Source organism: Triticum urartu, chromosome 5A (assembly GCF_056163025.1).
Source record: "Triticum urartu cultivar PI428250 chromosome 5A, HENAU_Tu73, whole genome shotgun sequence".
Lineage (NCBI taxonomy): Eukaryota > Viridiplantae > Streptophyta > Magnoliopsida > Poales > Poaceae > Triticum > Triticum urartu.
The window spans coordinates 226087994-226105490 of NC_141877.1; the positions used below are offsets into that span (position 1 = coordinate 226087994).

At 47.9% G+C, this 17497-nt stretch overlaps 1 protein-coding gene across 3 annotated transcripts; it reads left to right on the forward strand.

The window, feature by feature from the left end:
- Window positions 1–2112: 2112 nt before the first annotated feature.
- Window positions 2113–16275, forward strand: LOC147970868 (uncharacterized). 3 transcript variants are annotated; one of them, XM_087525797.1, is made up of 4 exons: window positions 2116–2977; window positions 3747–3835; window positions 6576–6650; window positions 7961–8249. In XM_087525797.1, the coding sequence occupies exons 1-4, from the start codon at window positions 2262–2264 to the stop codon at window positions 8059–8061; spliced, it is 981 nt and encodes a 326-aa protein (XP_087381923.1). In that variant the 5' UTR covers window positions 2116–2261; the 3' UTR covers window positions 8062–8249. The 3 variants fall into 3 exon arrangements, with proteins under 3 accessions (XP_087381925.1, XP_087381924.1, XP_087381923.1); XM_087525799.1 differs by lacking the exons at window positions 6576–6650; window positions 7961–8249 and adding an exon at window positions 15954–16275 and having other exon boundaries at window positions 2113–2977; XM_087525798.1 differs by lacking the exon at window positions 6576–6650 and having other exon boundaries at window positions 2115–2977.
- The last annotated feature ends 1222 nt before the right edge of the window (window positions 16276–17497 follow it).

Sequence of the window (17497 nt, forward strand, 5' to 3'; positions counted from 1 at the left end):
TTCTTCATGGAGGCTCTACATGATGGTTGATCAAGGATTCAATTTGTTCTTGAAGTGTTCATTGAGATTCTTTTCAGAGGAGTTCAAGCATTCTGCATCTTGCATCCCAAAGTCCTATTCGTTCTATCTTATCTTTTGAGGTGGTGTTATGTCATTGTTGATAATTTTCCCTTCGTGTTTCACCATTCACAAGTTTTTCAAGAGTGACATATCTAAATCCATCATTTTCTCTTCGCTCAAGACAACTTTTCAACCAATCAATCTCTTCGTTGGAGTTATCTTGTGTCATGTTTCACCTAAAGCCTTCTCTAAGGTTTGTTGCTCTTTATGGTGCTCATAAATGACCCAAGTTCTTCATTTATCCTCCCGGTGAATAAGCTTCTCATCTCCTTGTTGATGTCAATTCAATCTATTGTTTCCGTTAGTGGCAGAATTTCACCTGAAGTTTTTCGAGATGTTTTCCATAATCCCACAACAAGCTTACTCTTTTCGTTGTTGGTTTTCCAACAACTCCGTTCAACCTTTTCGTCGTAAGCATGCTCTTTCAATTTTATTTGCGAGAGTTGTGATTCGTCTTCTTCGTTCTTTTTCTTTCCAACCATCTAGTTTTTCCATTCATTTGTTTCAGAGGCATTATGATGATGCTCTCTTCACTCATCATCTCATTTGTGAAGATCATACCCTTTCTTTTGTTTATCCATTTAACCGGAGTGTCATGTTTTCATTCGAGTGCTCTCATCTTATCAAGTTTTCCATCCCTTCTCAACCGGAGTGCCGCCTGAAATCTTTCTTACCCCTTGTGCCATTCTTTCAATAGTTCCAGAGGTAGTGTGTTGTTGATTTCATCAAGTATCATCAAATCTTCCCAAGATCATGTTCGATTCCTTCCATTTACAGTCGGAGTGCTGTCCAAATTATACCATTCTTATTCCGTCTTTATCTTATTTTAACCGGAGTGTTATGTCTACCATTCCTCTTCTAACCGGACTCTCATCAAAGTTCCTTCATTTTGCCAAGTTCATATGCTATGCTTTCCATTCCCAACCTGAGTGTTGTCGTAATTGATCTTTATCGTTCCTTGTACATCTCATTTCAATCGGAGTGCTTGCATGTACTTCTTGTCCATTGCAACCCCTTTTTCTAATGTCTTTCAACCTACAGGGTTCTCATGATGTTCCTTGTTCCTTTTTCCTAGCCGAGTGTTTTACACTTCATTCATCTTCATTGTATTCTTTTCTTTCAATTTGTTCAACCTCGCAAGGTTCTATGGTTTCACTCGTTTATCAAAGAAGCAACTTAGTTTTACCTCTTCTCTTTCTCTTCCGTTTCTCTCCGGTGCCATCCTAGATCTCGGGACGAGATCCTCTCGTAGTGGTGGAGTGTTGTGACGCCCCGAGACCGACGTGCCAGGTGTCTTCCAGTTATTCTCGGTCGTTGTCATGTCTTTTGCTTGCGTGTTGCATCTTGCCATGTCATCATGTGCATTGCATCATCATCTTTTCAAAACTTGCATCCGTCCCGGCCTCCCCGTTCTTTCCATTGTCTGTTCTGAGCCCAGGCACACTCGCACGCGCCCGCGGCATGTCCGAAATAGTATTTTATAAGTGGTTGGAAAATGTTCTCGGAATGGGTTGAAAGTTGGCATGCAGTGTTGTTATAGTGTAGGTAGGCCGCCTGCCAAGTTTCATCGTATTCGGAGTCCATTTGACGCCCCAACGGATAACTATAGCGGCAGTATAGCCGGTCTATCGTCGGACGTTTTCGGTCTCCCGAAATAGTTGACGGGTCTCTCTCTTCTCTTCTCTCAGCCCAAAGCTTTCTGCATAGTCCGCTATCAACCGCCAGGCCCCGAAACCCCTCCTTGCACAGTGCATCGACCCCCTCATGTGCGCGTCCGAAAGCTGCCCCGAACCCGACCTGGACAGTTGCCACCGTTGGACTCAGATCATCCCCAAACATCTACAAAACATCCCCGCTTTGTTAATTGGGCTTCCTAACCTATATTTTCTCGACCGCCCGATCACTATCGGAGGATCCTAATCATCCCCCTTTTGTATATATATATATAGAACCTAGTCCATTTTTAGACCCAAACCCTAATTTCTAGGAGTTTTGTCCCCCCCCCCCCTGCCGCCGCCGCCACACTCAAATCCCACCTCGGGATCCTCCCATTCCCCACCGAGCCAATCACCAGCCTCATCCGCATCCCCGCCTCCTCTTTCGCACAATCTTCCCCGCAGCCAGCCGGCGCCTGATCCAGGATGGATCGAGGCCACGGCCTCGCACGCCTCTGCTTCCCCTGCCTCGCACGCCTCTGCTCATCCCGAGCACTGGCCGTGCCGCCTCTTCTTCTACTTCACGCCGCTGCCTCATCAGCTCAGCTGCCGGCGACCAGGGCCAGTAGGCTGCCGTCCCTCTCTGCCTTCTCCCCCCTTCCCTCCTCACGCTGCTTCTCCCGATTCGGCCGTTGCCGGCGAACAGCAGCAGCAAACGAGGCCCCGTCCGCCCGGCCACCGAAGTACCAGCACCGGCGACCAGGATCTTCGCACCTCCCGTGTCTATTCCTTTCCTCTGCCTGTCTCGCTACCTCCTCTAATTCCTATGTCCTTCTCTCTTTGCCTCGAACACGGAACCTATGCCATGGCGCGAGCACCAGAGCTCTGCACGCCGCGAGCCGCGACCTCCCCGTCCACACCCGCTGCTGCTGCCTCCCCGTCGTCATCTTCAAGCCCGCTCCTGCCTCGTCCTCGACCTTCCTCGCCCGGATCCGCCGCCGCTCCGTACCGGAGTCTCGCGCCAAATCCGCCGCCAGCGCTCCTTGCCGCCTCGTTCGTCAGGGAGACGACGAGCACATGGCTCGTCAACACTCCACCGTTGACCCCGCGCCAGGGGACGACTCCCCTCGCCTCTGCCTCTGGGCGCGGCCCATCATCACCTCTGCCGGCCTCTCCCTCTGCACCAGCGAGCCGTGGCCCATGTGAGCAGCCACCCCCAAACCCTCTGTGCTCTGTTGGGCCAACAGAAACGGCCCGTTTCATTTTTTTTCCATATAACGTTTTTTCCTATATTCCAGAGAGAGCAGTTTTGTGTTTAATAATACCGCAACCGTGCATCGGTTTGAAATGTTTTATATATGAAACATGCTTAGAATTTTGTGTAGTTTCATAATATGCCACTTTCATCCATGTTTAAAATGTTTAAACTGTTGTTTGCATTAATTTGCTTAAATAACTTGCTAAAATGGTTTATTTCATAACTAAATAACCGTAGCTCCAAATTTGATAAACTTTATATGTAAGTGGGGTAGAAAAATGCCTAGTTTAACTTGGTGACATTACTTTGTATGTTTAAAAACTCTAAAAATTGTATTTAGGGCAGATCAGTACCAAACCTAAAATATGCACATGAGGAGTTTCCGGACATGTTGTTTGTTGTTCCGACCTCATTTAAACTTGCCTAGTTAGGTTGTTTTCATATGCTTGACCCCCCTTGCCATGTTAATCAACATTTAATATTGTTGGGTACATAAACGAGATCGAACTAAATAACTTGAATGTGGTGTTCTGTCAATATACAACTCGTTGCATATTGAGGTCCACTTAATTTGTAGGATTGTTTGTGCACTTTGCCATGCCATGTATCATTAAACTAGACATGCATCATACTTGGTTGTGCATCATGCCATGTTATGTGATGGTTGTTTACTATGTTGTTTGCTTCTTTCCGGTGTTGCTTCTTCGGGTTAGTTCCGATAATGTCGCGTTTGTGAGGATCCGTTCGACTACGTCCGTTTGTCTTCTTCATGGACTCGTTCTTCTTCCTTGCGGGATCTCAGGCAAGATGACCATACCCTCGAAATCACTTCTATCTTTGCTTGCTAGTTGCTCGCTCTTTTGCTATGCCGCGATACCTACCACTTGCTATATCATGCCTCCTATATTGCCATGTAAAACCTCTAACCCACCTTGTCCTAGCAAACCGTTGTTTGGCTATGTTACCGCTTTGCTCAGCCCCTCTTATAGCGTTGCTAGTTGCAAGTGAATATTGAAGTTTGTTCCTTGTTGGAACATGATTATTGTTGGGATATCACTATTATATATTGTTTACTTTAATGCACCTATATACTTGGTAAAGGGTGGAAGGCTCGGCCTTATGCCTGGTGTTTTGTTCCACTCTTGTCGCCCTAGTTTCCGTCATACCCGTGTTATGTTCCTTGATTTTGCGTTCCTTACGCGGTTGGGTTATAATGGGAACCCCTTGACAGTTCTCCTTGAATAAAACTCCTCCAGCAAGGCCCAACCTTGGTTTTACATTTGCACTAACAACCTATCACCTTCCCTTGGGTTCTGCAGACTCAAGGGTCATCTTTATTTTAACCCCCTGTGACGCCCGGGTAATTAAGCTACAGTGATCCTCTGCTAATGATGCCACGTCACCTCGTTTATAGTTGCTAATCTCGAGTTAGTTCGAAACCGGTTCAACTTCAAGTTCAAAAAAAACAAGCAAACAATAAAAGTTTTCAAATATTAAAACTAAAATGTTCTGAGTGAACCAAATATTGCATAGATAATTATGGTGGAAAAACCACACATTTATAAAATGTTTAAATACTATGAGATGAATAAAACAGTAGCAAAAATGATTATTTAAATATTTTTTATTTAATAAAATGTCAAACTAAGTTAATTGGGGTCTAGACTTTTTGTGACTATGGGCTAAGTTGTAATACTAATTTAGATACTAAGTGTATATTTTACTAAAATAGAATGCAACTAAAATAAAGCAGGAAAGAATAAATAAAAGGAAAAGACAAAACAACAAAAGAAAAAAAAAGAGAAACCCCCCTGCCCCCTGGGCCTCGGACCAGCAGGCCGGCCCATTCGGCCACACACCCAGGCCACCAGGAGGCCCACCCCGCCTGCCTTATCCCCTCCCCACCCCCGAAACCCTAACCAACCACACCCCCACTCGCTCCCTCCCCCCGATCCAGTTCTGGATCGGGATCGGGCCGACGCCCTGCGCCCCCCCCCCACGACGCTGCCGCCCCGTCGCCATCGCCAATCCCGCCGCCCGTCGCCCCAACTCGCCGGCGTAGAAGACCACACACCCACACACGCATACGCACGGAGGAGGGGCGCCCCTGTTCGCTCCCCTCCTCTTGGAGCGCCCGTGCCAGAGGAACCGCCACCTACCGGCATCACCGACGCCGCCCTGAAGCTACCGCGCCGTCGTGTCGCCGCCCCGTCGCCGGATCTCGCTTCCCCGTCCTCCTCCTCACGCCGCTGCCTTAGTCCCTGCGCCCCATCGTGAGCTCCCTCCCTCTTCCCCTCTCTGTCGCACGTCGCTGCTCCCGACCGCCCCGACGAGCTCCTTGCAGGCGTCCGTCGATGTGGCCTCCTCCGGCCTCTCCTCCCGCCCTCTGCACCGGCAGCCCCGCGCGCCCAACCGTCGCCGTCCAGTGCTGCAACGCAGCAGCTGCTGGCGCTGCTACTGCCGCTGTCTGCTGCAGCTCTGCGCCGGCCGCGCTCACCATGGCCCTGGGGCGTCCCTCTTGTGCGCCCCGGCTCCCCCTTCGCGCCCTCCCCGTGTGCTCCCCACCGCATGCCCCAGCTCCCCGCGCCCTGCCTAGCTCGCCGTGGCCACCGGCCTCTCCCTGCTCCGGCGCCCTGCCGGGCTTGCCCGCCCGCACGGGCTGCGCCCCATGCCCGATCCGCTTAGGCCCCAGGGGCCACTGGACAACGGGCCCCACGCCTAGAACAAAAAAATATATATGTGTGTTAAAAAAATAATTAATTAATTAATTAAAGTAATTAATTAATTAATTAACTTAATTAATCCTAATTTAATTAACCTAATTAACTACTTAACCTAATTAACTACTTAACCTAATTAACTACTTAACCTAATTAAAGTAATTAATTAATTAATTAACTTAATTAATCCTAATTTAATTAACCTAATTAACTACTTAACCTAATTAACAATATACCCAATGACAGGTGGGCCTGCTGTCCAGTTTGACCAAGTCAAACTGCTGACTGGACTAGCCTAGTCATTGACAGGAGGGTCCCACTAGACCCCATTGACTAGTCAACGGTCCCAGTTGACTGTTGACTTGCAAGTCAACTGGACCCCACCTGTCAGCCCCTTTAGTACATTGTTGTGTACAAGCTGTGGGTACACTTAGCAATTTCACCTTTAATTTTGAAATGATAAATAAATTCAGAAAATTTTAGAAATTGTTTAAAACTTTGAAAAATCATATAAAATAAACCGTAGCTCGGATGAAAAAACTTTGTACATGAAAGTTGCTCAGAATGACGAGACGAACCCGGATACGTGGCCCATTCGTCCGCCACGCATCCCTAGCATAGCGAACACGCAATTTTCCCCCCTCTGGTTCATCTGTCCGAAAACGCGAAACACCGAGAATACTTTCCCGGATGTTTCCCCCTTCACCGGTACCCCCTCGTACCGCGTTAGGGCACACCTAGCATCACGTTTTGTCATGTCATGCATCATTATGCATCTGTTTGCATTATATTTATTGTTTCTTCCCCCTCTTCTCTCGCTAGACGCCGAGACCGACGCCGCTGCTACCCAGTACGACTACGGTGTTGACGACCCCTCTCTCTTGCCAGAGCAACCAGGCAAGCCCCCCCCCTTTGATTACCAGATATCGCCTACTCTTTTCTCTATACTGCTTGCATTAGAGTAGTGTAGCATGTTACTGTTTTCCGTTATTCCTATCCTGATGCATAGCCTGTCCTTGCTACTACTGTTGTTACCATTACCTGCTATCCTACTGCTTAGTATAGGATGCTAGTGTTCCATTAGTGGCCCTACACTCTTGTCCGTCTGCCATGCTATACTACTGGGCCGGGATCACTTCGGGAGGTGATCACGGGCATATACTATATACTTTAGACAGTTACATTACTTATGATACTGTTCGGAGATGGGGGCTGAAGGGGCAGGTGGCTCCATCCCGGTAGAGGTGGGCCTGGGTTCCCGACGGCCCCCGACGGTTACTTTGAGGCGGAGCGACAGGGCAGGTTGAGACCACCTAGGAGAGAGGTGGGCCTAGCCCTGGTCGGCGTTCGCAGATACTTAACACGTTTAACGAGATCTTGGTATTTGATCTGAGTCTGGCTACTGGCCTATACGCACTAACCATCTACGCGGGGACAGTTATGGGCACTCGGCGTCGTGGTATCAGCCGAAGCACTTCGTGACGCCAGCGACTGAGCGGCGCGCGCCGGGTTGGACCGCGTAACGTGACTTCCTTTGTAATGGAGGTTGCTAGGTCTGCTCTCCGGCCGCGTACGCAACGTGCAGGTGTGCTATGGGCGATGGGCCCAGACCCCTGTGCGCTTAGGTTTAGACCGGCGTGCTGGCCTCTCTGTTGTGCCTAGGTGGGGCTGCGACGTGTTGATCTTCCGAGGCCGGGCATGACCCAGGAAAGTGTGTCCGGCCAAATGGGATCGAGCGTGTTGGGTTATGTGGTGCACCCCTGCAGGGAAGTTAATCTATTCGAATAGCCGTGATCTTCGGTAACAGGACGACTTGGACTTGTACCTTGACCTTATGACAACTAGAATCGGATACTTAATAAAACACACCCTTCCAAGTGCCAGATACAACCGGTGATCGCTCTCTAACAGGGCGATGAGGAGAGGATCGCCGGGTAGGTTTATGCTATGCGATGTTACTTGGAGGACTTCAGTCTACTCTCTTCTACATGCTACAAGATGGAGGCTGCCAGAAGCGTAGTCTTCGACAGGATTAGCTATCCCCCTCTTTTTCTAGCATTCTGCAGTTCAGTCCACCGATATGGCCTTTACACATATACCCATGCATATGTAGTGTAGCTCCTTGCTTGCGAGTACTTTGGATGAGTACTCATGGTTGCTTTCTCCCTCTTTTCCCCCTATCCCTTCTACCTGGTTGTCGCAACCAGATGTTGGAGCCCAGGATCCAGACGCCACCGTCGACGACGACTCCTACTACACCGAAGGTGCCTACTACTATGTGATGCCCGCTGACGACGACCAGGAGTAGTTTAGGAGGATCCCAGGCAGGAGGCCTGCAGCTCTTTCGATCTGTATCCCAGTTTGTGCTAGCCTTCTTAAGGCAAACCTGTTTAACTTATGACTGTACTCAGATATTGTTGCTTCCGCTGACTCGTCTATGATCGAGCTCTTGTATTCGAGCCCTCGAGGCCCCTGGCTTGTAATATGATGCTTGTATGACTTATTTTATTTGTAGAGTTGTGTTGTGATATCTTCCCATGAGTCCCTGATCTTGATCGTACACGTTTGCGTGTATGATTAGTGTACGATTAAATCGGGGGCGTCACAAGTTGGTATCAGAGCCGACTGCCTGTAGGAATCCCCCTTCCACACTCCTTGGCCGAAGTTGAGTCTAGACATTACTAAAACTTTTACTAACATGGCTGTGTGCCTTACGGGCCCACGTCGCCATCTGGTTGGTATTAGGATCTTTTACTCCTCGATCCTTACTCTGGGACTCTGAACTCTCTTCTATTCAGGTTAAATGAATTTTGCTAAAATCTAACATTAGGATCTCGTTATCACTTTCACCCGGAGAGACCCTTATTATTGATGATCGTCTGCTGCGCGTGGAGACCCTGAAGATACTCTTCGCTGTTAACCAGAGAACTTGTGTTCATCGCGTTTGCAATTCCCCTTCCACCGTCAACCCTTATGGGTAACTACTTGCAATTGTTATTCTTACATAAATCCCTAGTTGGTCTTGTTATTACAATATACCCCGAAATACTCGTCGTTGTTTCGATAATCCTTTGAGCTTACTGCCTTGCTGTTCTTTGTCACCTGAATACGCCTATGGATAATTCTCGCACTTATCAAGTATCCGCTCATCCCCCAGTTGTTCATGTGTTTCACAATGGTCTTCAAAATAATATTCGATCCTCCAAAAATCCTTAGCAGCTTATTGCTCTGCAATACTTGTCTGCTTGCATTATGGATGCTTTCCATATGTCTGGCAATATTTGTTAGTATCCTTAGACACCGTCATTTTGATCCCTTTGATTCAACATGAGTGCGAATGCACGCAATCATCAGTTGATCCTTTTAAATTATCTTTCTTGCTCAGACGTCATTTTAAACACGAGCTGGTTCTCAACAAATCCAATTGCCGTCGATTGTACCCCTAGGGCTATTCAACTTATCCATCCCTAATCAGGACATTGCTTCTGATCCCTTGAATTGAAAATCATAATTCCTTTGCATTTGTGCTTTGGATTAGTCAGTTGTTTCCATAATCCAATGCCTTTGCATTGTTACTTCCTCTGGATGTGTGCCGATGCTCACGTCAGCTCTGTTATGGACCGGCAGATCCTTTAATGGACTTTATCCGACAGTGTCCTTCATAATTAATCACTTTGTGAGTTCTTTCTCCGATACATAATGCCTTTGATAAATTGTATCCTCTGCTTGCTCAAGCATGCTGTACTATAGATCTTGTGTTATTTACTCCTGAAGTTCATGGTATATGTTCTAAGAAGCCCCGTTGGGTTGAACCTATGCCTTCCTTAATCCGTGTGAACCCGAAAGATTTCACGGGTCATAATTATCTGGTATTGCACCAGGTAAAAATTTTAACAACTAATGTCATTTTCGAAATACGAGAGGTGAATGAAAGGTTATGCGTTGAACAAGTGGGAGTCGACCTTGAACCCCGTGTTCATGCCCATGGACCCGATGTATACCTTATCATGGAAGCTTCTCTTAAAATAATTATCCCCTTGTTATAAGTTCATCTTGTATATGTGGACGTGGTTCCGACCATGTTCTCTTTGAAATACCATTTCTCGTGCAAGTTTAAGCACTTGTCTTCTGCGGAGTAATACCCCAGTCCAACCTCTACTTTGATTTGTCGTCGAGTATTACCCCCTGGTATCTCAAGATTATCATGGAACTGCATAACTTCTTACGAATTCTTCATCTAGTGCTACATTCTCATTGATTCCAATTTTTCACGGGCTCTGAGTTATTAAACACTCAAAGACCGATAACTGAACCGAGTCCACACTACGGTTCAACAACTATTATAAATCTTCTTTGCTTACGAGTTTGTACCCGATCACGTCCTACCTACCCTATTTGGCTATATCATTATCATGATGATTTTAATTGTGCTACCTGGTTCCTTATTCCCGGAGCACAACTTTCAATGATGAGCTAAGCTTGCGTCGATTTTCATCGTCATATCATTTCTCCTTGAACAACAAACTTGATTTCGAGTTTGTGTTCTAACCGTGGTTCCAATAACCTTTCGCTTCATCATTTGTTTGACTTGATGTCATCGTCGATCGATTACATCTTCGTGAAATCTCTTGACAAATGTGTCGTGATCATCATCAATATTCTGAGCTTTTCCATGATATCAATTGAATTCATGATGAGAAATACCATCCTTGCCTCGATGATTTGTGATATCATCGACCACTTTATTGTCTTCCCTCCAACACAAACTTGCTCGTGTTTTGTGTTATACCTTGAGATCCTTGCTATCCAGCCTTTGTTCTTCTTTACCTTGGGGTATTACCATCTTTTATGTCAGGATTGTCATGAGAATTTCACCACCTCTGGAGAATTTTTGATACAAGTGATACTTATCACGATCACCAATCTAATACTGATCATGCTACCTAAGCCCTTATTTCAGGTGCACCTTTCAACCAATGTTTAAATTGTGTATGTTTCCCTCGAGCATACATCATTATGTTATTTGACTTGACAAATGTTATCTTGTTGTTCACATGGTTGTGGAAATTCATCCTTTTGGAAATCTCGATGGATTGTCCCTGAGCCCATCAGCCACCTCATCCTCTCCTTGGTTTAAATGAACTCTTGTGTCGGAACTCGCTCCCATATTTCATTTCCCGAGAATCTTACATTGTCATCTCGTCTATTTGTGTTGCACCTTTTCTTCTCAGGCGTCCTGAGTCTGAGGTATCCTGACATTAACGAGATCTGAATCTCGGTCAGATATGATGGTTGGAACCTTTTCCAAGAGTCATAACACTGGACTTTATATGACCCGGTAAGGTGATATCGTGCCTAGCACACCTGGCCGGAGGACCTATTGTTACCGTTTCATTTTTCGCAAGGCTATCCATTCTTCCATGAGCAAATTGTAAGACTTATTCTACAAGTTATTCCTGATGGATCCTTCGTGTTTCCAAAGTCTGATCTTCACCTGATGACCATGTCAATGCTATCTCGAAGCATGTCAATGGTACTCCGATTTTCAACAGGAACATTTGAAGCACGATGCTAAATTTTATTTATCATTTATCCTAACACCGTTGTATGGGTAATTTCATGAGATTCCTCCCCCCTTACCTAAAAGGTTTTCTACTTTATATCCTGTCTTGGATATCATCCTCTGCTTGACTTTGGGGAGGATATACCCCTGATATATGTGTTTAAACACATTTTCCTTTCCATTGTTCTGATTAATTTGATAATCATATTATCCTTTCCATTGTTTGGTTTAACCTTTCTTGAGGTTTAGATGATCTAAGCAGTAATATTTTCCTGCTTACGGAAACACCTCGGTGTACCACCTTATCAGTCAGACCCTGTTACTATTGTTGATGACACTTCGGTAACCACCGATGGACGGGAACCTTGCCTATTGGTCCGCCTCGTTCAACGAGCAGGAAAATGGTTCTCTTCGTCCCTCGCCCTTGGTATCGATGTTGTTGCCGACATAACTAACAGGCTACCCTCTGGCATGCCTTGTTATTGTGACCGTGCAAGATGTCAGCCCCCTTCCTACCTTTAACCCACATGGTGGTCCCATAACCCACAGTTCCACAGGATCGAAACTTGACTCTCCTGCACCCCCTGTTCCCAAGGTTCTTCCTCGCTTGTGGCCTCGTATGTAATTCACAAGCCACCTTCCGAGAGATCATCAAATCTGTTACCGGACGCAATACTTAGTCCCGATTGCTTTGAGCCCCTTTCAAGCCCTGTTCAGGCATCGAACGGTTGCCTGCTCGCTCGTAACTTCCCATGAAACCTCATTACTTGCTCTCAATATTTACTTAAGTTTCAATTCGAGAGTTACCTTCCGCCACCTTCCCCGATGTTATCGACCAGATAGTCAACCTTGTAGAGGTTCGTTCTCCCGGAATAACCCCTTATTCTTTCGTAAGTACGATGGAACCCCCAAAGAAAGGGATGACGACTTGATCATGATGACCTGGAGCAGACAAATAAAGACTTCAACATAATGGATCGACCTCTTCGAGAAGAGCAACCAAGACCGAGAAGTCTCGATAGAATTTCGTAGCCACATCTTTCCCTTACTCCCCTCTTAAATCTCGGGACGAGATTTCTTGTAGTGGAGGAGAATTGTGACGCCCGGGTAATTAAGCTACAGTGATCCTCTGCTAATGATGCCACGTCACCTCGTTTATAGTTGCTAATCTCGAGTTAGTTCGAAACTGGTTCAACTTCAAGTTCAAAAAAAACAGGCAAACAATAAAAGTTTTCAAATATTAAAACTAAAATGTTCTGAGTGAACCAAATATTGCATAGATAATTATGGTGGAAAAACCACACATTTATAAAATGTTTAAATACTATGAGATGAATAAAACAGTAGCAAAAATGATTATTTAAATATATTTTTATTTAATCAAATGTCAAACTAAGTTAATTGGGGTCTAGACTTTTTGTGACTATGGGCTAAGTTGTAATACTAATTTAGATACTAAGTGTATATTTTACTAAAATAGAATGCAACTAAAATAAAGCAGGAAAGAATAAATAAAAGGAAAAGACAAAACAACAAAAGAAAAAAAAGAGAAACCCCCCTGCCCCCTGGGCCTCGGCCCAGCAGGCCGGCCCATTCGGCCACACACCCAGGCCACCAGGAGGCCCACCCCACCTCCCTTATCCCCTCCCCACCCTCGAAACCCTAACCAACCACACCCCCACTCGCTCCCTCCCCCTCCCCCCGATCCAGTTCTGGATCGGGATCGGGCCGACGCCCTGCGCCCCCCCCCACGACGCTGCCGCCCCGTCCCCATCGCCAATCCCTCCGCCCGTCGCCCCAACTCGCCGGCGTAGAAGACCACACACCCACACACGCATATGCACGGAGGAGGGGCGCCCCTATTCGCTACCCTCCTCTCGGAGCGCCCGTGCCCGAGGAACCGCCACCTACCAGCATCGCCGACGCCGCCCTGAAGCTACCGCGCCGTCGTGTCGCCGCCCCATCGCCGGATCTCGCTTCCCCGTCCTCCTCCTCACGCCAATGCCTTAGTCCCTGCGCCCCATCGTGAGCTCCCTCCCTCTTCCCCTCTCTGTCGCACGTCACCGCTCCCGACCGCCCCGACGAGCTCCTCCGCACGCGTCCGTCGCCGTGGCCTCCTCCGGCCTCTCCTCCCGCCCTCTGCACCGGCAGCCCCGCGCGCCCAACCGTCGCCGTCCAGTGCTGCAATGCAGCAGCTGCTGGCGCTGCTACTGCCGCTGTCTGCTGCAGCTCCACGCCGGCCGCGCTCACCATGGCCCTGGGGCGTCCCTCTTGTTCGCCCCGGCTCCCCCTTCGCGCCCTCCTCGTGTGCTCGTGCGCCCCGCCGCGGCCTCGCCCTCGCCGCGGCCACGCCTGAGTGCGCCCCACCGCATGCCCCAGCTCCCCGCGCCCTGCCTAGCTCGCCGTGGCCACCGGCCTCTCCCTGCTCCGGCGCCCTGCCGGGCTTGCCTGCCCGCACGGGCTGCGCCCCACGCCCGATCCGCTTAGGCCCCAGGGGCCACTGGACAACGGGCCCCACGCCTAGAACAAAAAAAATATGTGTGTTAAAATTAATTAATTAATTAATTGATTGATTAATTAAAGTAATTAATTAATTAATTAACTTAATTAATCCTAATTTAATTAACCTAATTAACTACTTAACCTAATTAACTACTGTTAATTAACAGTATAGCCAATGACAGGTGGGCCTGCTGTCCAGTTTGACCAAGTCAAACTGCTGACTGGACTAGCCTAGTCATTGACAGGAGGGTCCCACTAGACCCCATTGACCAGTCAACGGTCCCAGTTGACTATTGACTTGGAAGTCAACTGGACCCCACCTGCCAGCCCCTTTAGTACATTGTTGTGTACAAGCTGTGGGTACACTTAGCAATTTCACCTTTAATTTTGAAATGATAAATAAATTCAGAAATTTTAAAAATTGTTTAAAACTTTGAAAAATCATATAAAATAAACCGTAGCTCGGATGAAAAAACTTTGTACATGAAAGTTGCTCAGAACGACGAGACGAACCCGGATACGTGGCCCATTCGTCCTCCACGCATCCCTAGCATAGCGAACACACAATTTTCCCCCCTCTGGTTCATCTGTCCGAAAACGCGAAACACCGGGAATACTTTCCCGGATGTTTCCCCCTTCACCGGTACCCCCTCGTACCGCGTTAGGGCACACCTAGCATCACGTTTTGTCATGTCATGCATCATTATGCATCTGTTTGCATTATTGTTTCTTCCCCCTCTTCTCTCGCTAGACGCCGAGACCGACGCCGCTGCTACCCAGTACGACTACGGTGTTGACGACCCCTCTCTCTTGCCAGAGCAACCAGGCAAGCCCCCCCCTTTGATTACCAGATATCGCCTACTCTTTTCTCTATACTGCTTGCATTAGAGTAGTGTAGCATGTTACTGTTTTCCGTTATTCCTATCCTGATGCATAGCCTGTCCTTGCTACTACTGTTGTTACCATTACCTGCTATCCTACTGCTTAGTATAGGATGCTAGTGTTCCATTAGTGGCCCTACACTCTTGTCCGTCTGCCATGCTATACTACTGGGCCGGGATCACTTCGGGAGGTGATCACGGGCATATACTATATACTTTAGACAGTTACATTACTTATGATACTGTTCGGAGATGGGGGCTGAAGGGGCAGGTGGCTCCATCCCGGTAGAGGTGGGCCTGGGTTCCTGACGGCCCCCGACGGTTACTTTGAGGCGGAGCGACAGGGCAGGTTGAGACCACCTAGGAGAGAGGTGGGCCTGGCACTGGTCGGCGTTCACAGATACTTAACACGTTTAACGAGATCTTGGTATTTGATCTGAGTCTGGCTACTGGCCTATACGCACTAACCATCTACGCGGGGACAATTATGGGCACTCGACGTCGTGGTATCAGCCGAAGCACTTCGTGACGCCAGCGACTGAGCGGCGCGCGCCGGGTTGGACCGCGTAACGTGACTTCCTTTGTAATGGAGGTTGCTAGGTCTGCTCTCCGGCCGCGTACGCAACGTGCAGGTGTGCTATGGGCGATGGGCCCAGACCCCTGTGCGCTTAGGTTTAGACCGGCGTGCTGGCCTCTCTGTTGTGCCTAGGTGGGGCTGCGACGTGTTGATCTTCCGAGGCCGGGCATGACCCAGGAAAGTGTGTCCGGCCAAATGGGATCGAGCGTGTTGGGTTATGTGGTGCACCCCTGCAGGGAAGTTAATCTATTCGAATAGCCGTGATCTTCGGTAACAGGACAACTTGGAGTTGTACCTTGACCTTATGACAACTAGAATCGGATACTTAATAAAACACACCCTTCCAAGTGCCAGATACAACCGGTGATCGCTCTCTAACAGGGCGATGAGGAGAGGATCGCCGGGTAGGTTTATGCTATGCGATGTTACTTGGAGGACTTCAGTCTACTCTCTTCTACATGCTACAAGACGGAGGCTGCCAGAAGCGTAGTCTTCGACAGGATTAGCTATCCCCCTCTTTTTCTAGCATTCTGCAGTTCAGTCCACCGATATGGCCTTTACACATATACCCATGCATATGTAGTGTAGCTCCTTGCTTGCGAGTACTTTGGATGAGTACTCACGGTTGCTTTCTCCCTCTTTTCCCCCTATCCCTTCTACCTGGTTGTCGCAACCAGATGTTGGAGCCCAGGATCCAGACGCCACCGTCGACGACGACTCCTACTACACCGGAGGTGCCTACTACTACGTGATGCCCGCTGACGACGACCAGGAGTAGTTAGGAGGATCCCAGGCAGGAGGCCTGCGCCTCTTTCGATCTGTATCCCAGTTTGTGCTAGCCTTCTTAAGGCAAACTTGTTTAACTTATGACTGTACTCAGATATTGTTGCTTCCGCTGACTAGTCTATGATCGAGCTCTTGTATTCGAGCCCTCGAGGCCCCTGGCTTGTAATATGATGCTTGTATGACTTATTTTATTTGTAGATTTGTGTTGTGTTATCTTCCCGTGAGTCCCTGATCTTGATCGTACACGTTTGCATGTATGATTAGTGTACGATTAAATCGGGGGCGTCACACCCCCCTGGGCCAGTGCTTGTCTAAGTGTTGGTCCGAACTAGAGCCCCTTGCAGCGCCACCTCGGGGAAACTTGAGGGCTGGTTTTAGTTGTATGGATTGCTCATCCGGTGTTGCCCTATGAACGAGATATGTGCAGCTCCTATCAGGATGTCGGCGCATCGGGCGGCTTTGCTGGTCTTGTGTTACCATTGTCGAAATGGCTTGTAACTGGGATTCCGAGTCTGATTGGGTCTTCTTGGGAGAAGGAATATCCTTCGTTGACCGTGAGAGCTTGTGATGGGCTAAGTTGGGACACCCCTGCAGGGTTTTGAACTTTCGAAAGCCATGCCCGCGGTTATGGGTAGATGGGAATTTGTTAATATCCGGTTGTAGAAAACCTGACACTTAACTGAATTAAAATGCATCAACCGCGTGCGTTGTCGTGATGGTCTCTTTCCTGCGGAGTCCGGGAAGTGAACACGGCTTTGGTGTTATGCTTGAATGTAAGTAGTTTCAGGATCACTTCTTGATCACTTCTAGTTCACGACCGTGTTTTGCTTCTCTTCTCGCTCTCATTTGCGTAAGTTAGCCACCACATATGCTAGTGCTTGCTGCAGCTCCACCTCACTACCTTTTCCTACCCATAAGCTTAAATAGTCTTGATCGGGAGGGTGTGAGATTGCTGAGTCCCCCGTGACTCACAGATTACTTCAAACAGTTGCAGGTGCCGATGATACCAGTGTCAGTGACGCAACCCAGCTCAGATGGGAGCTCAATGGAGATCATGTTCGTTGTGTTGTTTCGTTTCCTTTCGATCAGTAGTGGAGCCCAGTTGGGGCGATCGGGGATCTATTGCATTAGGGGTTGTCTTTCTTTATTTGGTTCTGTAGTCGGACCTTGATTGTATTCTGGATGATGTAATGCTATATTTATGTATTGTGTGAAGTGGCGATTGCTCTTTATCTCTTCCTTATTCAGTACATGGGATGTGTAAAGATTACCCCTCTTGCGACATGCCTACTATGCGATTATGCCTCTAAGTCGTGCTCCAACACGTGGGAGATATAGCCGCATCGTGGGTGTTACAATATGCCTCCATACTATGAAATGATCCCTTGTCCTTTCTTATGATGAGCATGATGCATGCACTCGTTGGGTATCTTAC